The sequence below is a fragment of the Aythya fuligula genome, chromosome Z (genome assembly GCF_009819795.1).
Source record: "Aythya fuligula isolate bAytFul2 chromosome Z, bAytFul2.pri, whole genome shotgun sequence".
NCBI classification, from domain to species: Eukaryota; Metazoa; Chordata; class Aves; order Anseriformes; family Anatidae; genus Aythya; species Aythya fuligula.
In genome coordinates this window covers 50,786,819-50,813,968 of record NC_045593.1, presented here as the reverse complement: position 1 = coordinate 50,813,968, position 27,150 = coordinate 50,786,819, and the positions used below count along the sequence as shown (strand labels likewise).

Sequence of the window (27,150 nt, the reverse complement as noted above, 5' to 3'; positions counted from 1 at the left end):
TTCCTTTCCTTTCCTTTCCTTTCCTTTTTTTCTCGCCCCCCCCCCCCCCTTTTTTTTATCAAACTCCAATTTAGTATTTTAAAGAGTTGTCAAATTATTTGATTGGACTGTAATTACTTTATTATCTTGCAGTGTCTGTCTTCCTAAAACTCCTTATCAGTTATATTAATGCATTGTATTTTATATCTCTAGCATACCTAACCTATTATTTTCACCCCAGCATGGCATGCACGTGGCTTTCAACAGTTACTGGAGGAATACTGGTACTGTTTGTCTCTCTGAAGATTTTTTTTCCATACTTCTGGGAGGATCTGGTCTTCTTCTTGAAGCGGAAGAGGTTAAAATCAATGATAAAGAAACGGGCAAAAAATGGAATTCTCTCCATAATTGATCTTTTCATACATAGAGTGGGAAAGATACCCCACAAGCCATTCCTCATCTATGAAGGGAATGTGCATACCTACGAGGATGTGGACAGGAGGAGTAACAGGGTAGCGCAGGTTTTCTTACAACATGGGGCTTTGAAAAATGGTGATACCGTGGCCCTGCTGATGTGTAATGGACCTGACTTCATTCATGTGTGGTTTGGACTGGCAAAACTGGGCTGTGTGGTGGCTTTCCTCAACTTCAATGTCCGCTCCAGATCTCTCCTGCATTGTTGTAATACTTGTGCAGCAAAAGCAGTGGTGATAGGAGAAGGTAAGTCTTGCATTGTATTTGGTTTACTACTTTCTACTGTGTTTGGCTATCAGAAATAGATAATCAGAACAGTTCAAAGCTGAAAGCACTTCATATACAGAACAATATAGAAGCAGAATCATAGAATACAATAATTTGGAAGGAACTGCAGTCCCTTCTCCTGGCTATAGAGAGGACCTTCCAAAGATAGGCAATAGGTCTGAGAGCACTGTCCAAATGCTTCCTGAACTCCATCAGACTTGGTGCTGTGGCCACTTCCCTGGGGAGCCTGTCCCAGTGTCCAACCACCTTCCTGGTGAAGAACCTTTCCCTAACACCCAGCCTGGCCCTCCCCTGCCCAAGCTCCATGCTGTTCCCTCGGGTTCTGTTGCTGTCCTCAGAGAGCAGAGTTCAGCGCCTGCCCCTCTGCTCAGCTCCATAAGAACTCGTGTATATATATATACATATATTTTGGCTAAAAAGGAGGGGAAAGATAAAGGCCTGTTTGAATTTCAAATGTATAAACACCAAAGTATTTGGAATTAATTAGTATAATAAAAGGCTTAAAACTGAAACTCCAAGTACTGGACAATGTAACAGCATGAACAATTACTCATGAACAAGTGAACAGTTGGGAGATATACTTCAGCAGCATTTCCTTTCTATTTCTCTTTATTAGCTTACATAGATGCAAGTATACTGACTACAGGAAGGCTCACCTTTTCTTTATAATCAAAATCCATATATACAAATGTATTGTCACTTTAGAACTGCTTCAAAGAAGTGGCCCAGTAGTGGTCCAGAGGTTGCAATGCTTAAATCAAACAATTTAGCATAAATTTAATTTTGGCCCTCTAACTGGCATATTATGTAATCCTGGGCAGTTTATTTAACATTTCCACTCCTCTTTTCCCAGCTTGAATACAAGTTGGCAATACTTCTGTAATTTACATATGTGAACCTGTGAGGGCCTTATATATTATATATAAAGCATATATTATGCTTTAAAAGCTTTAAGATGTGCAAATGTTGTGGCATACTGACTAAATTAAATCCTGTTATTTTAATACTATAAAGATCAGTTATTTTTTTTTCCATTACAACTAAAGCCACATCAGAAGTATAGAGAAATTAAGTATAAGTATCTTCATTGTTTTTATATTATTAGTTTTAATTAAACACCATGATCATTTTTTTCCCTGCCTGATAGGTTGAGTTGTCCTGTGACTGATGTGGTGGCTGGGTAGATAATTCCAGTGCAGACAATCAGGGATGTACTTGCAATTATTTTAATAACAGTGTTTTTTGTTTGTTTGTTTGTTTTTGTTTGTTTTTAACTTGACAGATTGTTTGGGATCAATAGAGACTGAGTTTATTTTTCATCTCTTGGAAAACAATATTACTGTCTGGCTAATGAGCACCAGTTCTCCTTTCCATCGTGTTGGCACTATACTAGACAAGCTAGATAAAGTCCCTGATCACCCTGTTTCGTCTCACCTTAGAGCTGCCAATAATGGAAAATGCACAGCCATGTATATCTTCACATCGGGAAGTACAGGTGAGAATGTGTACAACAATGTAAAATTGCAGCTCCAAAACTTCATTTGGTATAAACTTAGCAGAAAGACATGCACACAAGAAGCACTTGAAGAACTTGAATTTTGCAGTCAAGATATGGAGGAATCTGTTTAGTTAAAACTGAATCTGTTTAGTTAAAAATAAATTTGTTTAGTCCATTTTTACTTTGCCATAACAATGACATAATTCCAGTTAGTGCATTTTCATATAGATGTTCCATGCCTGAACTTTATTTCTTAAAAGTAAGGGCAGTAAAGTCAGTCTCTAACAGCTGCTGTCAGTTCATAGTAACAGAAATTCACAAGTCCAGACTAGAAAGAAATACAGCCAGCACAAGTGCTTAGGCTTTGGGAGAAAACTTTTCCTCTGTGACTGACCTGAGAAGTGAAGTTTCACTTTCCATCACTAGAAAGGAAAGAAGAATGCTTCCTCTAGTCAAGACAAAGAAGTTCATAATAAAAGTTACTCTTACTGCAAATAGAAGCTGAGGACACAAGGCACAAGGCCTCTTCAGAACCTTTTCATTTCTTTCTTTGTGTTGAGGGAACACTGTGTACACAGTCTCCACTGGTCTGTGACAGGTACGGACTTTCCTCCCCAGGTCAAGAAGAGAACGGGATCAAATAGTCTTAGAGAAGCTGAGAGGCTAAGGAGATATGAGGTGAAAACTGAAAGACAGGACAGACAAAGACTAAGAAGAAAAAACAACTCTCCCAGTATATTACAAACATAATCTTATGTTTGCAGCAAAATTATTAATGCAAGCACTATATAATTATTTGCTCTTCTTACTTTGGCAGGTTTCCCAAAAGCTGCTATCATCACTCATCTAAGAGCCCTATCTGCCTGCTTAGCATTTATTCAGTGTGGAGCAACTTCTCAGGATATTATGTATCTCACTCTTCCTTTGTACCACATCAGTGCTTCTCTTCTTGGCATTGGTGGATGCATTGAATTAGGTAATATTGACTTTCAAGTGAAGTTTCATTAACTTAAGAATGCTGTAACATCTTATCATTTGGTGAATAACTCCATTTGGTGAGTAACTCCAACATTATGTGTGCCAATAGACTTTTGTTACCTTCTCATTTTTATCACCTTCCTCAGTGGGAAAACAATATCTATTTGTAGTTTTGAAGCCTGGAGCAGACACCATCTGTTACATAGATACAACATAACATGACTTGAATTGTGTATATTGCTGAAATGACTCCATGTGTTTTGTAAGTTTAACCTGAAATTACATTGTATCCTAACACCAAAAGCCTGAAAAGTCTGAATCTCCACTTTTGATTATGATAATGGACTTCTTGGAGTTTTATGTACAGGGCTAGCAATCAATTTTTTTTGGATGTGGCCTCCTTTCTTGTCCTCAGAGTCTTGCCCATTTTTTTTTTTTTATTTTATTTATTTATTATTTTTTATTTTATTTATGAATTTATTTATTTATTTATTGCTATGGTAATTATACATCTGAGCTGTTTTAAAGCCATTTCAGTGCTTTACTTCTTCAGGAACAGCACGGACAGGTGTGCTGGGTTTGCTGGGTTGCAGCAACAGATAACAGACATCTGCTGCCTAACAGAAACATGAAGGGGGTGGAAGAAGTAGTGTATGAAAAGGTTTGAGGCTTTGATTTGTCTTGGGGGAGAAAAAGTAGAATAGCAGCTTTCTTAGATGGGCCATTCAGACTGGGACTCTGATGGGTCTGTGTTTTGAATAACAAGGCAGGCTTTGAGATGAGTGAGGCTGAAGAGCTCTGAGAGCTTCATGTCTTGCAAGAGAGTACCTGGTACCTCGGTCAAGGAGGAATTGGGGAGCTAAGAACAAGTGGACTAGAAGGGATTTGTTACTTGAAAGGCACTGGGAAACTTTATGTTGGTCAAATAGGACTCAGGCAGAAACACATTTTGGAAAGGAAAGAGACAAGGAAATTGGAAATTCCTAGCTGACAACACTTCGAAAAAACTATGGAAAAGGAACAGGCTGGGAGACATGAGAACTCTAGGAAGGGATATTTTTGGAATGGAAAGCGTTAAGCAACTTTAGAGCTGCAAAAATAAATTGAGGATGATGACATGAAACACAAAAGGGGAGCAAGACAAAAATAATGAAGTCTCTAAGATAATTTCCCTGCCCACACAAATACAAAAGACTGCAAGCTACCTTCTCTCCCATTGCAAGCTCTCTCTTTTCAGGCTTACACCAGTAACCATCTTGATATAAACAAAATGGTTGAAATTTCTTATCTTTTTTCATCACCTAGGTGCAACTTGTGTTTTGAAGAAGAAATTTTCTGCAAGCCAGTTTTGGAATGACTGTAGAAAATACAATGTGACAATGTTTTTGTACATTGGGGAGCTCTGTCGCTATCTTTGTAACCAGCCCAGGGTAAATTCTCCTTTACAAGTAAATCTGTATTTTCTAAGTGTTATAGATCTGTTCATTTCTCAATGTTATAATATTCTTAATGTTTGAAAGTGGATTCAAATTTTGGATCTTGTGTAGCTTGTAGTTCTACAATAGCACTGAAGTATGTATAAGCACATTTACTGGAGTTTTGCAGGTTATGCATGTGGAGTTATGGAGTTATGTCTGGCAGGATGGGACAGTTATTCCTACAAACTATCATTAATTCTTCTGTAAAGCCAAGTTTGTTGATTTTTCATCTGAGTGATAGGCAAGTGGCAGGTCAGTAAGTAAAGGTATAAGCAGGAGATGCTTTATCAGACTTGGTGATCAAAAGAGTGTGAACCAGATCAAATCATTAACCACTTGCACTGCTTTGTTCCAAACTAATTACTTATTAAGAGAAGGCTACTCTACCCAGTATAATAATTCAGCTGATAATTCTTTTTTTGCATGGCTTTGGATGTGATGACTTTATTTTATTTTATTTTATTTTATTTTATTTTATTTTATTTTATTTTATTTTATTTTGTTTTGTTTTGTTTTGTTTGTTTTTTTTTCCTGGTGAGTTGCTCCAAATGCATCTTTTGCTCCATAGCTCTGAATATGATTATAGAATCATCCTTGTAAAAGGCATATGGTTATTAGTGTGGTGCAAAATCTTGTTTGCCCCTGCAACAATAGTCTGAATGGCATGGAGCTAAATCATGATTAGACTTAGGACAAAAGTACCATGTCACTGAGCAGAGCAGCAGCAGAAAAGCAAGCATGTAAGCCTGAAAATATTATGTTGCAATGCTTGTTTGTAGGTGATGGTGAAAAGTGACTAAGATTGGTTAATTTTCTTAATTTTATACTTGGGAGTTACAAAGTTACTGAAGGGAGGTGACAAAGATTCCTACCTACCACAGAAAACATCACGTACAAGCACAAAGTTAAAAAATGCTCTCCAACTTCATTTCCCAGAGATTGGCACAAGAACTAGCAATGAAGCAACATCTGAGAGAATTCATGTGCTGATTTGAACAGAAAATTATTATTGTGTGGTCTGGATGTAGGAGAGAGGTCAAAAACAAAAAAGCATCGGAGGGAACAAGCTAGAAAAGCTGCTGGCCAGACCTCAAGTCTGTACAAACAATATGTCAGTAGTCCATGGATCAAACAACAAAGGAATAATTAACTAGACAAAACTAGTTGTGTAAAGGTCTCTCCTGCATGAAAAGGCAGGAAGAACTTCCTTCACTTGGCACAATAACAAGAACGTAACACAGAGGATATTTATGTTTAACTCACAACTGGTAAAAAGAGGGAAAAACTGTACAGTGGTCCAGCTGTTAAGGAAGTTCAGGATGTCAACAGAAATCAGAGTAGATACAGAGACCTGTTAAGATCAGTTATCTTACCAATGTGTACTACCTATAAACTATTGTGTACCACACAGATTCTTCCACAGTGAAAGAAATCTGCTTAAGCCAATAAGTCAAGCAGATATGTTTCACCTAAACTCTTTGTGCTGTGGCATGCCAGACCAAAGCAGTCTTGGTGTTGCCCAGGATTAGGGCTACCTAATGGACCCTGCAACTAGAACCCAACTCTGACTGGAATATCAGCAACCAGCTGATCCAGCATCCATGTACCTATGATAAAAAACACATTTTAAACATGGCACCCCAAACCAGGCAACAAACAAAACAGACTATGTGCCAAGGAGTGTTTTTAAAAAGAACTATAAAACTTCAAATATATATTAAAATTTGAAATAATGTGAAGATGAAACCACCATAATAGTTCCTCTTAGCCTTATAATCTCTGAACATGCTAAAATTTACTTCGTCTTAGAATCAGACAAGCCAGCTATGTGAAAGCCAAACCAAACCAAACCAAAAACAAACAAACAAACAAACAAACAAACAAAAAAAAACAGATAACCAAACAACAACAACAAAACAGCATTATTTTCCTCTGAAGATGAAGTGTTAAAGAATATACAATGTTAGATATAAAGTAATTCTCCCAACCAGCCCACCAACTTGTTCATAACAGAGTTTGATCACATCATGTGCCATGCTGTCCTTTCAGGTTTACCTTCACAATGACAAAAGAAAGCAGAGCTACTTAAACAGAAGCAGAGAAGTTTCCACTCCTGTCTTAACAAGTGGAGTCTAGTCTGCACTACTGCTGATCATATCATGACAAAATACATATTATTTGTCTATCAGACATGCAGTGCTGGATCAAATTAAATCATCAGTTAACCCAGAGTTCACAAAACAATTTTATCTCAGTATTAGGTGAAAACATTAAAACACTCAGAGTCATTTAAAATATTTCAGCATAATTCTAGTTAGACTAAACTTCTTCAAAACTTTCCATTTTAAAATCAACTCTGTTATTTAGAAATCAATTTTATTATTACAATTTTATAAGTTTCAAATCACACTAAAAATTGAAAAAAAAAAAAAATTATTATTTGGCTTGAGGAAACCATTGTTTTTGACCTGAAATAAGTTGGTCTTTTTACTTTTTGTTGCTGTCCAGTCATGGCAGTAGATTAATCATTCAATCCTACCTATATATCCACAAAAAGTGAGGACTTTTTCATAGGCAGATACTTGACTACAGGTTCATATATAGATAGCTGAGCAGTCTGGCCCAATGCAGGAAACATCTGAATATTGCACAATAATGACATAACTGACATGTAACCATGACACGTTAAGAATTACTTTTGACTCCAAGTTTGATTACCAGCTTTTCTGAATTTGATCTTAAGATTAAAACTGCACATTATATGAGGTCAGTTAAGGAGATTTAAGTCATGATGCTACTTTTCCATGTTCCTTAGGTAACATGACAGACTTGTTAAATTTAATACCAAGTAATACAATAGATTCATAGAATGGCTTGGGTTGGAAGGGACCTTGAAGGTCATCTAACTCCAACCCCCCTGCCATAGGTAGTGATAGCACCCATTAGATCAGGTTGGCCAAGAGCCCACTCAGCCTGGCCTTGAATACCTCCAGGGATTGGACATCCACAACTGCTGTGGGCAACCTGTTCCAGTTCCTCACTACCTTCACAAAGAGTTTCCTCTTAATGTCTAATCTAAATCTATCCTCTTTTAGTTTAAGACCATTCCCCCTTGTCCTATCATTATTTAGCCAAGTAAAGAGTCCTTCTCCATCATTTTTATTAGCCCCCTTTAAGTACTGAAAGGCCACAATGAAGTTTCCTTGGAGCCTTCTCTTCTCCAGGCTGAACATTCCCAGCTCTCTCAGTCTGTCTTCACAGGAAAGATGATCTAGCCCTCTGATCATCTTTGTGGCCCTCCTCTGGACTCACTCTAACAGGTCTACATCTTTCTTATGCTGGGTGCCCCAAACCTAGATGCAGTACTCCAAGTGGGGCCTCACTAGCAGAGTACAGTGGGGTAGTCACCTACCTTGACCTGTTGGTCATGCCACTTTTGATGCAGCCCAGGACAGAATTAGTCTTCTGGGCTGCAAGTGCACACTGCTGTCTTATGTTGAGCCTTTCATGTGTAGGATCAACCATAATGTGTAATAGTTTTTTTCTAAGATAGTATGTTACTTATGCAGTTGTTTCAAAAAAGAATTTCCATGTGATCCAATGCGATATTGAGCATATTTAAAAAAATAATAATACTTTTTTTTCAAGATAAAATGAATCTTTTAAACTTTGTAGTATGCACTTCAGTTACTGAATTTCACAGAAGCACAGAATAGATGAGGTTGGAAGGGACTTCTGGAGGTCACCTGGTCAAAACCCCCTGTTCAAGTAGGGAAATCATGTAAGGTTGTCCAGTATGATGTCCAGATGACTTTTTCAGATTTCCAGGGAGGGAATCTCCACAAGCTGTTTGGGCAATATGTTCCAGTGCTCAGTCACACAAGCATTGTATTTCTAAGTGAAAAAAACAAAGGCAAACTATGAAATTAAAGTTCTTGCCTTATGAGAGTCCTTCAACCTCAGGCAAACTAATCCTGATGTTTTTCTGTTCTATTTTTACAAAACTAATATCTTCCTTTGAAGTCTTTTAGTCAAAGTGGTATTTTTCATCTTCTATAGAAAATTTTAGATCTCTAGAGATATTTAAAGTCCCTTTTCTCAGCTGCAGAATATTCTTTTTTGCTGTTCACAGAAAGAAGGGGACAGAGTTCACAAAGTACGCATTGCTCTAGGAAATGGTATAAGACCTGCTATCTGGAAAGAATTCCTGATGAGGTTTGGCCCAATTAAAATATTTGAATTCTATGGATCCACAGAAGGAAATGTTGGTTTCTTTAACTACACAAATAAGATAGGAGCTGTGGGACGTGCTGGCATCTTCTCAAAGGTAAGGTAAATGTACACAAGTCAACCAATCAACCAATTAGTCAGCCAAGAAAAAAAAAAAAAAAAAAAAAAAAAAAAAAAAAAAAAAGAAAGAGCAGGTCAAAGGCAGAAAAAGGCATTTGTGAAAATGGAAATCTTATTTTTACTCCCTTACTTTATTCTGTTCTCTGTACATAAATACACACAAAAAAAAAAGTCCAGCAAAGCTGCCAATTTTTCCCCCAGAATTAAAAAAAGCAAAACAAAACAGACTATATAGAAGTACATGTCCATAGGAATGATTAAAAGCAACGTTCACTGGAGTTTGTCATCCTCAAAGACCACACATATTTAGTAATGAGTCAGAAATAATTTTGATTTGACTTTTGGTATAAATCAGGAGATATATGTTCTAGAGCAAACCCACACAAATTTAATGACTGCTTTTTCAGTCATTAAAAGCAGCATCACACTTTCTTCTCTGAAGTAAGTTAAGTAAGCAAACAAACAAACAAAAAATAAACAAACAAACAAAAGCTTAGCAACTAGAAAATAAAAATATCAAACTACCTGAAATATAAATTTATATACATGACTACTGTTGAAACTCTGACTGGAGATACACATCTTTCCCTCATAAAAATACCATGACAGTCTCAAATGCTTTTCTTACTTGTTCAGACTTTTTGTGAATCATGAATATTATACTACAATAAAATACTGTTCAAATGATACTAGAGATTCAGATCACTTAACATCAAAAAGAAATTAATGATTTCCAAATGATTTCTGCTTTTAATCTGAGGTGCTGACAATGTCTTCCCATGACCATAATACTAACTCTGCAATGCTTTTGATCTTTTAGCAATCTTAACTGTGTGGACAGGGGACAAAAGCAGGAAAGTCTAAATCAAACCATAGACCTGTAAGTTTCCACTTTGATCTGGCTAAAATAATTTTTGAGATGCCTGTAAATTTAATTTGGATTTTTGTCAAAGAATCTTCTTTATTTTCATTTCAGTAATGTTAAATTCTTACTTAGAAGTTGATGGTAGGTTTGAAGCAAAATCAACAATCTGATCAAAAGTACTACGTTGTTTTAATTTATATAATTTTTTTTAATCAGACTATACTCTAAAATAATGGATTTTTATCATCGAAGTAGACAAATATCTCATCTGTGAGGGAATATTTCTTGCCATGATATTAACATTTTCTGATAACAGCTTGTCAGAATACTCTCAGTATATTTCAGTGTATTTCAGGTTGCTCCGAATCTCTCAAATGTAATTGGGTACTATCCGTTAATTTTTATCTGTTTAATTACATTTTTATCTGACCAAGAATAAAGTAAGACAGTGAGGTTTTTAAGCATGTATATGTTTAAAATTTATTATTATTATTATTATTATTGTTATTATATTTAGTTCCTACATTCTTTTGAGTTGTTGAAATATGATATCTCAAAAGAAGAACTTATGAAGGACAAGCATGGAAGGTGTAAGAAAGCACGAATAGGTAAGGAGAATTAGTTATATATTAATTATCAGATAACTCAATTTAGATGGTGGATTTTGGGGCCAGGGATTAATTCTCTGTTCTTTGTGCAAAAGATTCTTGATCTATACTTTGAACTTGAAAACAAAACAGGGAAAAATGTATTATAAGCAGATCCAAATAGGGACCCGTAGATAATGTTTTATTTTTACTTTTTTTTTTTCACTTCTTTTCAGATCTTTCTCTTCTCTTCTCTTCTCTTCTCTTCTCTTCTCTTCTCTTCTCTTCTCTTCTCTTCTCTTCTCTTCTCTTCTCTTCTCTTCTCTTCTCTTCTCTTCTCTTCTCTTCTCTTCTCTTCTCTTCTCTTCTCTTCTCTTCTCTTTTTTTCTTTCTTTCTTTTTTTTTTTTTTTTTTTTTTCCCCTTTAAAACAGCTTATGCCCTTAGGATAGGTACATTAAAAACTGGCCAAAAAATCTTGGTTTCCTAGAGGAATTAATAAATTGTACCAGTTTCACTACACAACTAGAAAAACCGTTCCATGAATGTTATAGGTAACTCTGAAGCCTACTTGATGTCAAGTGAGACAGTAACATCAGTAAATTCCCAAACTGGAGTATGGAATCATCTTGCAAAAGTGCCTGGGGCACAGGGCAACTTTTTTTCCAATTCAACCTTTTTAGCTTGTGTGTGTGTGTTTTCTTTTTCTGTTGTCACACATTATGCACCCTATTTGCAATGATTTAAGTTCTTCTTTTGAATTGTCACGAGCTTTTGCTTTCATTTCACTTTTGACATCTAGCATTCAAGCCAATATTGAGAACTAAATATGAGGCTATGAGGCAGCTATACAGCTCTGAAGAAAACTATTTGTTTGAAAGCATCTCCATAAATCTGTTGAAGGAAAAACAATAAAAATCTATAGAAGCTGGAAATGTGTTTTAAACAGAGAAGCAGACTGGGAAGTAAGCCAGTACCCATCATAGATATAGAACAATAAAAATGCATTAAAAAGGATATTCCAAGCCAATCCCAGTAAAGCAATGTGATCTTTGCCCTTGGTATAAATGGGACTTACACAGCAGCAAGGATTGTTGCCCGGTAGGGAAATGTTGCAGACTTTAAGAATTCTGTGATGCCTAGGCACACCATCAAATGTCCCACCATGGTTTACGATATGTGTTTTCCACAATAGCACACTGCAGAGAGCTCTAGCAACCATATCCACTGGAAAAAGATAAAGCACAAGAAAGTCAAGCACTGTCATTTGCCCACATCAGTACTATTTGACTACCAGCATTATTTTCAAATGACAGAATAGTTTTCCTTTCCTTGGGCACTGTACACCACAAAGCTCTTCCTAAGAGCTAGATTTGCACAGAGGGAACCCATATTATGTACCCTCTTCCACTCACCTGTTTCTGCTGTTCAGGAAATAGTTATGGAAATGTAAAAATGAGTAGAGCAGGTGTGGCTTTCAAAAAGATTTTTAATACAACACTTTATGCTCTAAATAGCCCACAGTTAATATGTTTTTTTTTCTGTCACCCTTTCATGGCCTGCAGGTGAACCTGGTCTTCTGGTTACTCAAGTTACTCAGGAAGCCCCATTTTCTGGATATGTTGGAAACAATGAGGCCTCTGAGAAGAAACTCCTACGTAACGTGTTTGTGAAAGGAGATGTATATTTTAATACAGGAGATCTCCTAGTGATGGATGATAATGGCTTCCTCTATTTCACTGACCGAGTGGGAGACACATTCAGGTGTGGTATAGAGTTAACAGTAAATCCAGTGAGCTTGAAAGAAATCTCATATATGCAGAACCAGATGACACAGATCACACTTTAACCCAATTAACTTTGTTTTAACGGAAACCTTAAGTATCTCATCCAAAATTCACCAAAGTTCACACCCAATCTGTAGAATTTTTAAAATTTGAGCCAAATGGCACTTCCTTTTCCTCTAAGGTTGAGGTTTCAGAAGAGAAGGCTCTAAATCAGAAAAGGTTTTATCTGTCTGCATTCTTCAGCCAAGAATAACAAAAGTCAACAACAAAAGTAGGGCTCCATCACATATAGCCATGTATAGAAAAATCTTGTTAGCTAAAATACACAGACATAATAAATAAAAATAAATAAAAATAAATAAAATACAGACAGGCCAAAGCTCATCTGGAGCTCAATCTGGCTACTGCCATTAAAGATAACAAAAAATGTTTTTATAAATACATCAACACAAAAAGGACTAAGGAGAATCTCCATCCTTTACTGGATGAGGGGGGAAACTTAGTTACAAGAGATGAGGAAAAGGGGAAAAGGTGGAGGTGCTCAATGCCTTCTTCGCCTCAGTCTTTAGAGGCAATACCGGTTGTTCTCTGGATACCCAGTACCCTGAGCTGGCGGAAGGGGATGGGGAGCAGGATGTGGCCCTCACTATCCATGAAGAACTGGTTGGTGACCTGCTATGGCACTTGGATGTGCACAAGTCAATGGGGCTGGATGGGATCCACCCAAGGGTACTGAGAGAACTGGCAGAGGAGCTGGCCAAGCTGCTTTCCATCATTTATCAGCAGTCCTGGCTATCGGGGGAGGTCCCAGTTGACTGGCAGCTAGCAAACATGATGCCCATCTACAAGAAGGGCCAGAGGACTGACCCGGGAAACTACAGGCCTGTCAGTTTGACCTCAGTGCCAGGGAAGCTCATGGAGCAGATTCTCTTGAGAGTCATCATGCAGCACTTGTAGAGCAAGCAGGCGATCAGGCCCAGTTAGCATGGGTTTATGAAAGACAGGTCTTGCTTGACGAACCTGATCTCCTTCTATGACAAAGTGACACGCTGGGTGGACGAGGGAAAGGCTGTGGATGTGGTCTACCTTGACTTCAGCAAGGCTTTTGACACCGTCTCCCACAGCATTCTCCTCGAGAAACTGGCTGCTCTTGGCTTGGACTGGTGCACGCTAAGTTGGGTTGGAAACTGGCTGGATAGCCGGTCCCAAAGAGTCGTGGTAAATGGAGTCAAGTCCAGTTGGAGGCCAGTCACTAGTGGCGTTCCCCAGGGCTCGGTGCTGGGGCCGGTTCTCTTTAATATCTTCATCGATGATCTGGATGAGGGCATTGAGTGCACCCTCAGTAAGTTTGTAGATGACACCAAGTTAGGTGTGTGTGTCGATCTGCTTGAAGGTAGGGAGGCTCTGCAGGAGGATCTGGATAGGCTGCACCGATGGGCTGAGGTCAACTGCATGAAGTTCAACAAGGCTAAGTGCCGGATCCTGCACCTGGGGCGCAAGAACCCCAAGCAGAGCTACAGGCTGGGAGATGAGTGGTTGGAGAGCTGCCAGGCAGAGAAGGACCTGGGAGTGATGGTGGATAGTCGGCTGAATATGAGCCAGCAGTGTGCTCAGGTGGCCAAGAAGGCCAACAGCATCCTGCCTTACATAAGAAATAGTGTGGCCAGCAGGGCTAGGGAAAGGATTGTCCCCCTGTACTTGGCTCTGGTGAGGCCGCACCTCGAGTACTGTGTTTTGGGCCCCTCGCTACAAGAAGGACATGGAGGTGCTTGAGCGGGTCCAGAGAAGGGCGACAAAGCTGGTGAGGGGCCTGGAGAACAAGTCCTATGAGGAGCGGCTGAGGGAGCTGGGCTTGTTCAGCCTGGAGAAAAGGAGGCTCAGGGGCGACCTTATCACTCTCTACAGATACCTTAAAGGAGGCTGTAGAGAGGTGGGGGTTGATCTGTTCTCCCACGTGCCTGGTGACAGGACAAGGGGGAATGGGCTTAAGTTGCGCCAGGGGAGTTTTAGATTGAATCTTAGGAAGAACTTCTTTACTGAAAGGGTTATTAGACTTTACTGAAAGGGTTGTTAGACATTGGAACAGGCTGCCCAGGGAAGTGGTGGAGTCACCATCCCTGGAGGTCTTTAAAAGACGTTTAGATGTAGAGCTTAGGGATATGGTTTAGTGGGGACTGTTAGTGTTAGGTCAGAGGTTGGTGTCGTGGTTCCGCTCGAGTGGGCAGCTGAGCTCCACCACAGCCACTCTCTCACTCCCCCTCCTCAAAGAGGAATGGGGAGAAAATATGTGAAAAGGGCTCAAGGGTTGAGATAAGGACGAGAAAATCACACAAAAATTATTTTAACAGTCAAAACAGACTCAGCATAAGAAGATAGTAAGATTTATTGCTCATTACTAACAAGCTAGAGAAGTGAGAAAAAAAGGAAAGAAACCAAAAGCACCTTCCCCCCCATCCACCCTCTTCCACCTCCTCCCCCCGAGCGGCGCAGGGGAACGGGGGAATGGGGGTTATGGTCAGTCTACAGCACTTCTTCTCTGCCGCTCCTTCTCGGTCACTCCCGTCCCCTGTGCTGTGGGGTCCCACCCATGGGATGCAGTCCTTGATGAACTGATCCGGCGTGGGCTTCCCACAGGCAGCAGCTCTCCCAGAGCTGCTCCAGATATGGGTCCGTACCACGGGGTCCATCCCTCAGGAGAAAACCGCTCCAACCTGGCTCCCCTATGGGCAGCAGCTCCTGCTAGGTCACCTGCTCCTGCGTGGTATCCTCTCCACAGGCTACAGGTCCGGCCCGGAATCTGCTCCGGCAGGGGTCTTCCACAGGCGGCAGCCTCCATTGGTGCAGGGCCACCTGCTCCACCGTGGTCTCCTCCACAGGCTGCAGCGTGGAACCCTGCTCCGCCGTGGTACTCCATGGGCTGCAGGGGGACATCCTGCTTCACCATGGTCCTCACCACAGGCCACAGGGGACTTCTGCTCTGGCACCTTTCTCCCTCCTTCTTCACTGACCTTGGCACCTGCAAGGCTATTCCCCACTCCCTTCACTCTCCCAGCTGCTGTGTGGCGCAGCGTTTTTTCCCTGTCTTAAATATGCTCTCGCAGAGGCGTAAAACAACATCGCTTATTGGCTCAGCTCTGGAAAACAATGGGGCCCTTCCCAAACATGGGGCAGCTTCTAGATCTTTCTCACAGAAACCACCCCTATGGCCCCCTGCTACCAAAACCTTGCCACGTAAACCCACTACAGTTGGACTCGATGATCTTGAGGTCTCTTCCAACCTAGAAATTCTGTGATTCTGCGATTCTGTGATTCTGTAAAATCTATCTTATTTTAAAAATATTTTCAACAGGTGGAAAGGAGAAAATGTTGCCACTGTAGAAGTTGCTGAAATTATCACTATGATGGACTTCATTCAAGAAGCTAATGTTTACGGTGTAAATGTTAAAAGTAAGACACTACTTTTAATTTGAGAATAACAAAATGAAAATAGTAATTTTATACTCAGTCCTTTCTTTGCATACAACAGAATGCAAACTTATATGTGAGGAAATCAGTCATATCAACTCAACAATTCAAGCATCCCTATAGTGCTTTGAAATTTGAGTAAAAGTAAAATGCTGTATTTAGTAAAATGACAGGCTGAAAGTTTGTAGTGAATAGCAGAAACTTTGAGATTATTTAATATAGATATAACAATTACAAAATTATAAACCACAAACTACGACTTCTCTTAGACTATATCCTTTCATCTGAAAAATGCTAAAACAGGGAGCATATTAAAAGATAGCATCTGAAAACACTTGTCACTATCCTGTAAGTAGAAGGTTCGTATTTTTTTCATAAATGGAATATTCCCAATGGCTTATGGTGCTTCATAAGATGTGCAATACCATGTGGAAAATCTGTGGGTAACTAAGTGACAAGATGACATAGAAAAGCTCAGAATATGCATCATAAGAATGAACAGTTTAAAGAAGGCAAACTTTATTATGGAGTTGAATAGCTGTTCTGTGCTTCCTTTGGTAGAAGACAAACAAAGTATAATGGTAAAAGAAACTGCACTATGCACATAAAGAAGAAGCGATCAGGATACCAGCTACTATTTAACATTAAGAGAAAGGAAACTCAATGGATTCAAAGAAAAAGAGGATGTATGAAAAGTAAACAGAAAACAGGCCATAATCTGAATGGTTGTTCAGCAGGTGGCTACCAAATGCCAGCATTCTGATTTATGAGAGATGGCATTATTCATCTGGACACAAATAAAATTGTAATGTAACTTAGAAAGTGTATTTCTTTTTAATCTACAGTGGACAAACTATAGATGACACAAGGTGACAAGGATTCCTGAAAGACTACTGCTGTCTCAGGAGAGTGACTAGCATACACTGTCAAATCAAAACCTCAAGAGCTTAAGCATTTATTCTGAGTTTCGGTATTAACAAAGTCTTTCATATTTCTGAATCAACATGAGTCTCACAAATGACCAAAAGAGACTTTAAAAAACATGTTAATTGAGCAACTGCCAATTAATTTTCAAGAAAAGGGAACATCCATACTTATACATCCAATGCCTTGGCCAAATCATAAAGATGGTATTTCATTCTGGTCAGATTTGACCTTGACAGCTCATTTCTTCTAATTTAAATGTTTTCTCCATTTTGAATTATTATTTTTGTTTGAGTTAAGAGAAAGCAGTAACTATATTTGTCACGTACTTGTTAACGGGCTTGTGTTTCTGTTTTCACATGGGACATGATTTGCTCTTTGCAGTTCATTAAGACCTATTTCTGTTATTTGTCTCTAATCTGTCCATATAGTCATCACCATATAGTTCTGTAACCACTAGATTTGATATAAAAAACAAGCATAGTCTTATACATTTCTACTTTTTGCACTAGTCTTTTTGGAACTTCTTTCATCTTTTTATTGAACTAGTGGTTACTCAATTTGTCAGGCATCTATGTTACCAACATTAAAAATGAGCAAGATAGGAAGAACACCTAGCACCCAGCTCCCAGCCATATAGACGTACCAATAAAAAATAGATTGGTGACATTTTTTATTTGAGTGAAACTCTGAAAGTAACAGTTAGTCTTACACAATAAAATATCTTGTAACTTATACAGAATGATGTCTGAGAGATTAGGGCAGATATTTCAAAATATCAAGATCTTTTTCAGATCAGTACTAAATCCCCACAAAAGTCATACAAGACTCACACATACTCATATTTGTCATAATATTTATTTATTTTTACTTTAGACTGTGAAGGAAGAATAGGGATGGCAGCTGTTGTGCTTAAACCCGACCAAGCCTTTGATGGAGAAAGACTTTATAAGCATCTTGTGGACTTTCTTCCAAGTTATGCCCGCCCACGCTTTGTGAGAATCATGGTAAGACTGCCATTTCCTACTTGTATTTATCTTTGGTCTGACATAAAAATTGTTCTCTACAGTCATGGAAAGTAGAAAGTGATTTACAAACACTTTCAAGAAATGAAACACAAAAGGTCTGACATGCAGAAAACATTAAGCCAAATGAAGCAAATATTTGATGACTTAAAAGTATATGTTGCTTTAAAGATCCGTTTGTACTTACAAATCTTAGATGTAGTTCATAACTTGGCAAAGTTGGATTTTGCTTCAAAACTCTTCAGCTAGTGTGTTCTTCTAGCTAATGGAAGACAAAGAAGACACACATGGCTGTTGTCTGTAGACAATATGTGTCTACATATTTTCATATACAGAAAATATGTGTCTACATATTTTCATAATACATTTTCGGATGGCATGATCCATTCAAAACTTTTTTCCTAGTATTTGTTCTTGAAGTGATTATTACCCACTGTTACTGACACAGCAGCAAAGAAACATCTATGACTTCACAACTGACAGCAAGATAAATACTTTACAGTGAAGATCTCAAAATCAGAGAACTAGAATGCACCCATATGCTCTGTGGTATAAAAGCAGAGATGGAATAAAATTCTCTTACAAGTGCAATTTAAAAGTGCAGCCCTTATGTTCTCCCCACAATACAATCTTCTGCAACAGGAGAGAGCATGAACTACAAAAAGCAGGTAGGGGCCCTGCATCACATCACAAAGTTTATAGCAGAAAGTTTTCTGCTGTTATGGTATGTTGAGAAGCACATTAACAGTTTTATCTCTCCATCAATATAGATAGATTTTCTGAAAGGCATAAATTGGATTGAGAACAGGATGGAATTGTAATGGAGTGAGTCTGGATAGGAAGAGGAGGTGGAGAATGTATACATTTAGAAAGAATTATAATGAAGAGTTTAAAAGTTTGAGGAAAGCTATTTTTTCACCAATGGAGGTTACTGTACTAGTAAACACAACTTCAAAGGCAGTAAGTGTAGACTGTAAGGTAGTAAGTGGTGCCTCAGAGCACCAATGCTCTCCTCTGGGGAAAAATTTTGGAACAGACATGTCTTTATAGTTCTGTTAAACACAGAATACCTATCAGGAGCTCTAGTGTCTACATGTGTGGAACCATTTAAGCCTGTTTGCATTTTATGCATTCTTTGACTAAAGCTTTGTTTAGCTAACTGAAGGGATCTTACTACCAAAATCATCTCTGACACCACTAGTAAAAAGATATACACTACTGGTACTAATCTATGAATATTTCACTATCTGCAAAACCTTATTAAAGGAAATAAAGCCAATTTCATAATAAAATCTAAATAATCAAAAACATGTTACTGTAAAAAAGGAAAAAAAAAAAACAAACCACATTCTAGTGGAGGATATGATAAAAGCTAAAAAAGTGAACATTTTCTGATTGTAAATGGTCAGAAAATGAAGTCTTCTGGGAAAAAAAAAAATAAAAAAAAATTTGAAGAGTTCATCCTAATCAAGAATTGCAAACAAAAACATGAAATTCTTACACAAAAACGGACTTCATATAATCTTGAAATCTTTTCACCTGTTCATTAGTAGGCTCTATATAATGCAACTTGCAAACATGGTCAATTGATTTTGTGAAAAAGAGTTTTTCACAAAATTTTCATTAATTTTTCACAAAATTTGATTTTGTGAAAATGGAAGTTGTTCTTCTCAACTTCTTTGACTTGACCCTAAAAGAAAAGGAGAGGACTATAAAAGAAATGCATTACAGGGACAATGAAACAGGATGTTCTAAGGCTCTGAGGTACTCCTTTTTTCAGCCAACTGTTGTTTATTTTAATTTTGTATTAAAAAAAAAAAAAAAAGCATTAGGAAGAGGTTTCTGAGAGCATCCAGGGATTAATTTCAGTACTACATTTTTGGTCAGGTTTTGTTGTTGTTTTTCCCCAAACTGTATTCCTGTGTGAAAAAAATCTGACTTTATTAAAATAACATCAGAGGATAATTTCAAAAGAAAATCTCAACAATCTGTATTCATAATGCATATTTAAAATATTTAAGTTAATATTTAACCTGTCTTTATCAAACTTTTAATATTAATCATTGAAACTTTTTAATAATTACTGGAAAAAAATCCTGTTGTCTATTCAATTTGAAGCAAACTCAATTGATAATGATTGAATATTACTGCCATGTGGCAGCTATTCAGTTCTTGTGTGAAATGACTTGGTGATCTAAGTATGGTTCCTATCATAAGTGCTGCCAAAAAAAAGTGAATGAACTTGCAAACATATTAGCAGTCTTAGCTCAGAAGCCAAAGACAAAATGATCTGAGAATTATGGATATGGAATAGCAGGGGGAAGTGGAAATCAGTTATATTCTAAATCAAGAGAATAAAAATAAATATAAACTGAAAAGTTGCCTATTATTTCAACATGAGGAGTAAAAGAAAATTTAGGCTACATTGAAAATAATGTACAATAACAATGCTTGAGATCAGGTGTCTCATACTTTTGAAGAGAGATTATTTTATACACCACTTCTGCTCTCATACGCTAACTATTGTGTGCAACCAACTTGTTCATGAATTGGCAATTGTGTAACTTTTTTACAGCAACTGTTTACACATAACAATAACACAGGAAGGCATTTAACATATTTGTATTTAATTTCTTAAATGAAGTTTAGCGTCTGGAAATCAGAGGAGAACCAGTACCATAAAATCAGTTAGCACTCTGCAGACCACCAACACGTGTTTCATAAACTACAGATTTTGTGATCAGCTGCCCTAATGAAAGTTAAAGAATGCTTATTTTGAAGCAGAGCTTGAATGTTGCTTTCATAGAAAGTTGAATACAAAATAAAAGGAGCATTTAGATTTAGATTATATTGCATCTGTTAACCACATCACTCCTTCTAAATGAAGCCATTCTATAGAAAAATTCTTTGATCCATTTTAATCAGTAATTGCATCACTTTTTTCATTGATACAGGCTGAAATGAAATATTGCACTTTACTTGAATTCTTTCTTTTTTTTTTTTTTTTTTTTAGGATGCTATGCAAATTACACCAACTTTCAAGCATCAGAAAATGCATTTGGTGGATGAAGGATTTAATCCAGAAATTATATCTGAACCTTTGTATTTCTTGCATGAACCTTCATGTTCCTATGTTCCTTTGACAAGAGAGATATACAAAAATGTGGCTTCTGGTGAAATATGTTTGTAAAGTATACAAATAAAAATGTTCTACAATATAGAAAGTAAATTTTAAACATACTACTGCAATAATTTCAAGAAAAATCTATACATAATATTTGTTTTAAAACCATAAAATGATCAAGTTAGTCTTTCTGTGATAGTTTGCTCCTTCATAATACTGACCCACAAGTTATGTGTGTCGCTTAAGCTGCATTGAATCTGTTCATGTTACTTCCAATGGCTGCACATAGAAATTTTTATTTTACACATCTTGCTGATTAAAATTATTTTTGTCTAAGCCATCAGTATCTTAATTTATTTGAATATTTTACTACTTTAGATCATAATATTGATTCTGCTTTTAGAAAGCAGAAAATATTAGATGTCAAAGGAATTAATAAAATACAGAATGCGCACCAACAAAATACTTCACAGGTACTACATATAGGTGTCAGTTCAATATTTGTTAATTATCTGATATGCGTGTAATTGAAATATTTTATGTGGTATTCACTTTCAGATTTTCTTAAAAAATAAATATTCTATATTAAAATACAGGTCTAGTATTTAATTATCTTATCATTTTTCCCAGTTTAGACCAGCACTGATATAGATTAAACTATTTGCAAAAATTCAACCACGCTTTTTGTTATTACTCCTGAAACAGAGTTCTCATGCAAGCAGGACAGAAATGACTCTTACATTTTGTATTCCAGCTTTTGCTGGAAGTGAACATCTAGCATAAGTTAAAAGGTGCTATATAGGTTCCCAGGCAGAAATAGATCAGAGAACACATTAGTGTATCTATGGAAGTACTTTCCTGTTTACTGTTTTTAAAAATCAAGCAAGTTCATACTTAGGTGAGGGAAAACCTCCCTGTAAATTTTCCTAAATTCACCTGAACAGATAAACGAAACAGCTATAATATTAAGCTACTTCTTCTCACATTTGTAGCCCATTTCACTGACTTGCACAGATTTCTCAGACACAAAATAAGATTTTTTTCTTGGTTTTCAATATGTGCTATTGCTACCACTACTACTGCCATATTGAATTGAAATGTAGTAACTGACCAAAACACTACTTGTCTATTGAACAAACAGAAGCCAGTTGTACCCCACAAATGTTCATTATCTAATTTAAGAAGCAGTTTGACTAACAAACAAACAACTTTTAATGTGATCATAAATGCCTGTGATCCTCCCTGTTTTCTTTGGTGGACAAAGTATGAGGTGGTGTATCTTTTAAGACCTAATTGTGCTTCAGCAATTCCAAATTATGAGAAAAAGTCCATGTGCAACAAGATCTAATACATCCAGTGGAAATGGGATACTCAATATCTAAAAACTGGTAAATAAAACAAGTAGATATATAACGGGAACATACTCTAACCAGCATACAACATATACCAATGGCACACTTACATTTCCCTTGAGACAAAGTTTCTGGTCTTGGAGTGAGGTAAGCCAAGCTCCATGAAAAAAAAGTTTTCCAAGTTCTTATTCTTAAGAACTGGCTGTTTGTGGACTAGGAAGAACACAGAGGACAATGTGGGACTAAGGTAACGTCTGAGATGGGAGGCAACAAACTTCATATGGTTCTCCATTTATGGACATCCTAGTGTCAGAAAAGAAGTGGCCAGTTACTAAAGCCTCTTGAATACACTGATTCCTCCACCTACTTCCCCCATTGGTCTTCTAACACACAAAATAGGGCTCATCTAGAGCTCAAAACTTAACACTTTTTTCCCAAAATGTAAAAAGTCTTCAGATTATGCCATGGTATTCAAACAGCACTGAATAGGTTAGTGAAAACAAAACATCAAACATTTCTAATTTTCTTATGATCTTTCTTATGATCTAAATTTTTTTTTTTTTCAATACACACACTTGCACCCCTTCAACATACATACTTTTAAGCTTTATGGGCACTATCATCACTACCATTTATAGAAATGGATTCAATTTTAGGTTAGCAGTATTTAAAGAACTTCAGAAAATCCAGACAAAATTTGGCCATACATTTAGCTTGATTTTTCTAACAGAGATGTATTACAAACCACTCTTTTTCTGCCTGTTATTTGTTCCTTTCCTCCTCAGTGCTTTTGTTTCTACATTCAATTCTTTCCCAACATTCACTCTTCAAAACAATTAAGATAATGAAAAACACAGACATCAATTCTATCCCTTGCTGCACAGTTAAAATTCGGTAGCTTATACACTTACACCTATGCTGACCACAAAACATGTAAATAATAGAACAAACTGTAAACATAAAACATTACTGGAAGTATTCGTACAATGTAATAAAAAATTGCTTAAGAGAAAGACACTTGAAGACCTATAGCTTAATTGGGGTCTGATATTAAAAGAACAATAAAATTTGTTATAGTATTCATATTATCTTGCTATTGTGATTTACTCATCTCAAGAAAAATACTTCAAGATTTACAAGTGACAGTCATTATTAGAAAGTAGGCATTATTTTGTGTTTAGGAAACTAGAAAAAAAGCTTCTAATATGACATAGTTTTGTAGATACAACAAATGGTAAATACTGCATCTAAACAATAAATACTGCATCTTGAGGTTCAACAAGGCCAGGTGCCAGGTCCTGCACTCAGGGCACAACAACCCCATGCAACACTGCAGTCTGGAGGAAGAGTGGATTGAAAGCTGCCCAGCGGAAAGGGACCTGGGGGTGTTACCAACAGCTGGCTGAACATGAGCCAGCAGTGTGCTTAGGTAGCCAAGATGCCAACAACATCCTGGTTTATATCAGAAATAGTGTGGCCAGCAGGACTAGGGAAGAGATTGCCACCCTTGGTTCTGGTGAGGCCACATCTTGAATACTGCATTCAGTTTGGGTCCCTCACTACAAGAAGGACATTGAGGTGGTGGAGCATGTCCAAAGAAGGACAACAAAGTTGGTGAAGGGTCTAGAGAATGAGTTGAATGAGGAGCACATGTGGGAACTGGGTTTATTTAGCCTAAAGAAAAGGAAGCTCAGGGAAAACCTTATTGTGCTCTACAGTTACCTTAAAGGAGGCTATAGAGAGGTGGGGATTGATCTCTTCTCCCAAGCAACAAGAAATAAGACAAGAAGAAATGGGTTCAAGTTGCAACAGGAGAGGTTTAGGTTGTATATTAGGAAAAATTTCTTCACTGAAAGAGTTGTGAAGCATTGGAACAAGCTGCCTGAGGAAGCAGTTGATTTGCCATCCCTGGAGGTATTCACAATGTAGATGTGGTGCTTAGGGACCTGGTTTAGTGCTAGAGTTGGCAGTGGTAGGTTAACAGTTAGACTTGTTCCTAGAGGTGTTATCCAATCAAAATGATTGTATGATTCTAATATAACATCCTGCTTTCAATAAGCTATGCTTCATACTAAATAATGTGAAACAAATTACCAAAGCAATAATTTTGTATCAACTATAAAACATATTTAGCTGTAATGTTTAGATATTGACTTAATTTATATACATTATAACCAAGAACTTCAAAGTATATACATGTACATTTTTGTATAATGTATTTTTTTAACCTATCTTCTCCAAAGAAATAAAGAAAATCTTTCCAGTAACTGAAAACGGTAATATAAACAGATAGAAGCATAATGCTTAATGCCTGAGGCAGTGAAAATAAGGAAGGATAGACATTATGTGACATCAAGGCATTTTAATGTAATTATAAAATTGATGGGAACAAAGTCTTTACCAAGCATTATAAAAGACAGATGTTGTGACATAGAATCTATATTAATATAATCAGGTCGTATTTTTAAAAGCACATCAGTTGTAAGCAAAGAATATTTTTCTTCCACTTTGAGGATCTTCCTGAAAGTCACAGAACCTGTCAGCATGGCATTTTGTTTTAGAAACATACATATCTATTTGATATGCCAGTAAGGCATAGATCATTTATAATCTTTTATAATAATTTCTTGGAAAGCAATTGAAAAATATTTCATTTCAAAACCAAAACAACCTAATCTGCTGAAAGGAAGTATTAGAATAGTACCAAGGAATCACAATATTGTTTTGAAAGGTTGTCTTAGCAGGCATGTAGACACTACATATGATTATGTGCGTAAGGATTTATTTTTAAAAATGCTATCACTGCATTTGGTCATTTAAAACACCACAAGATGGTAGCATTTCTGAATGTTACTGATACTTGCATTTCTCTCCAGTAAGTTTCAACACGGAATTTACGAAGAGTAGTCTGATTTTTAATGACAGAATCGCAGAATGGTTGAGGTCAAAAGGTATCTTCAGTGGCCATCTTCTCCAACTGCCCCCCTCAATCAGGGCCAGCTAGACCAATTTGCCCAGGAACATATCCAGATGGCTTTTGAATATCTCCAAGGAGGGAGTCTCCACAATGCTCTGGGCAACCTGTGTCAGGGCTGTCAACCTCCCAATACAAACATGTTTTCTGATGGTAAGGGGGAACCACTTGTATTTCAGTTTGTGCCCATTGCTTCCTTTCTTGTCACAGAGTACCACTGAAAAGAGCCTGGCTCTGTCCTGTTTGCACATGTCTCTCAGGTACTTGTACAGCTTGATAAAGTCCCCCAGTCTAGGCTAATCAGTACCCAGCTCTGTTAGCCTTTCTTTGCAGAAGAGATGTTCCATCACATTAGTTACCCTTTGTTGGACTTTCTCCAGTATGTCTATGTCTCTTCTATTTGGGAGACCAAAACTTGACAACATAGGCCACAGAGTCCTCACCAGTGCTAATGAGAGGGGAAGGATCACCTCCCTCAACCTGCTGGCAGCACTCTTCCTAGTGTAGCTCCAGACACTCTTCTTTTTAATATTACCTAAACATAAGTGTCTTCTAATAATGAGCTAATGTTATTAGAGAGCTCCCAAAAATTCACACAAAACTCTGGTTGCATATCCAACTTTATTTTCATTATAAAGATGCATTACAGAACATTATCTGCCCATTATGAGAAATAATGCCTTTGTTCCTCAGCCTTTTATCCTCTACGTTCAACTTCTTCCCCACATTCATTCTGCAGTATGTGTTAAAAGCACTCAACACACAACTATACTTACTTCCAGAGTATTACTAATGTTGAAACTACAATATTGATCTATATTTGGTACTGATTAGTATATGACTGATTCTTACTGCCTTTAGTTTTCTTTCTACTACCTTTAATTGCTGTTGCTACTAATTAGTACTATACTTTAAAAATCTATTGCATTTATTTGCTTCCTGCTAATATCTGTAATAGGTTATTATCTATCTATCTATAGGTTTGCCTTATTAACCATAGTATATATGGGAGTGGTGGTTGGTGGCAATCTGTAATGGATAGAAATTTTCAGAAAACTAAAGCCTCCGTGTCCTTGTATATTACAGGATCCTACAAACCTAGGCTGAGTAACCCTTCATATCATGATACAGCTTTTCTCAAATTACTTCACTAATCAGTACAAATTTCTGAATACAGCATTTGCACACCATGCAAATTAAGTAATTTTGTTACTTAAAAACACAAATAAATATGGAGTAACCATATCCTGAATACACTCTGCACTAATTCATAAAAGGATTTTTAGCAGCTTCCATATGTTAAAAATCTGGATGTTTTATTATCACTTTCCAAGGTACTGCCCTAAATTAATAACAAGGCTCCTTCAGAAAAATGTCTTTTGTGCCTCTAGGATCCATCAGAAAACCTGATACTAATAAAGGCTGTATTTCTGAACTATAACAATAAAACATACCAAAATGTTTTCAAACTTTGTAGGGAAGTCTCAAAAATAAATAATCAGTACTGAAAGTTTGAATAGCTATCAGGCTTCATGGAACTTGATTATGTCATGTTCCTTGTCTGCTTACCATCACCACACTCTGACAATGCAAAGATGCAAAGAGCACATGCCCAGCCTTTGGGAGGCAATGTAGTGCTGAGGAGCAAAGGATAGGATGCAGACAATAAAATAACAACAAAAAATAATGACATGGCATGTAGTTATCCTGTGTATCCTTCCTGTTGTTGAGTTGTTGAGGCAGATGACTGCTGCCCTCCTTGCCTGCAGGCAAAAAAAAAAAAAAAAAAAAAAGAGAGACTTATAGACTTATTGCCATTTGCCATGCCTGATACAGAGTTCTGTCTAGGCAGGCTGCTATAGTCTCCATGACACTACTACTACAAGCATGAAACTCTTCTACAAGCTGTGATTTTATTCCTCCAGCTAGGATTAGTTTATTCCACAAGCTAATAAGGCATGAAATTTCCTGCCTTGGCATTCTGTAGCAATTGCAAAAGCAACT

General features: G+C 37.2%; 1 protein-coding gene across 1 annotated transcript; it reads left to right on the top strand.

Moving 5' to 3' along the window:
* The first annotated feature begins 221 nt into the window (after positions 1–221).
* Positions 222–20,886, top strand: LOC116500882 (long-chain fatty acid transport protein 6-like). The gene is made up of 10 exons (XM_032206201.1): positions 222–699; positions 2,024–2,236; positions 3,057–3,215; positions 4,523–4,647; positions 8,828–9,022; positions 10,428–10,518; positions 12,061–12,259; positions 15,632–15,729; positions 17,548–17,678; positions 20,710–20,886. Exons 1-10 carry the CDS (start codon positions 222–224, stop codon positions 20,884–20,886), a joined length of 1,866 nt encoding a protein of 621 aa, XP_032062092.1.
* The last annotated feature ends 6,264 nt before the right edge of the window (positions 20,887–27,150 follow it).

Bases quoted from the DNA above. Each gene is read 5' to 3' on its own strand.
- LOC116500882 (XM_032206201.1), top strand. From the start codon at position 222: ATGGCATGCACGTGGCTTTCAACAGTTACTGGAGGAATACTGGTACTG. The intron at 700-2,023 runs GTAAGTCTTGCA...TTAACTTGACAG, and splicing joins AGCAGTGGTGATAGGAGAAG to ATTGTTTGGGATCAATAGAG. The intron at 12,260-15,631 runs GTGTGGTATAGA...TATTTTCAACAG, and splicing joins CGAGTGGGAGACACATTCAG to GTGGAAAGGAGAAAATGTTG.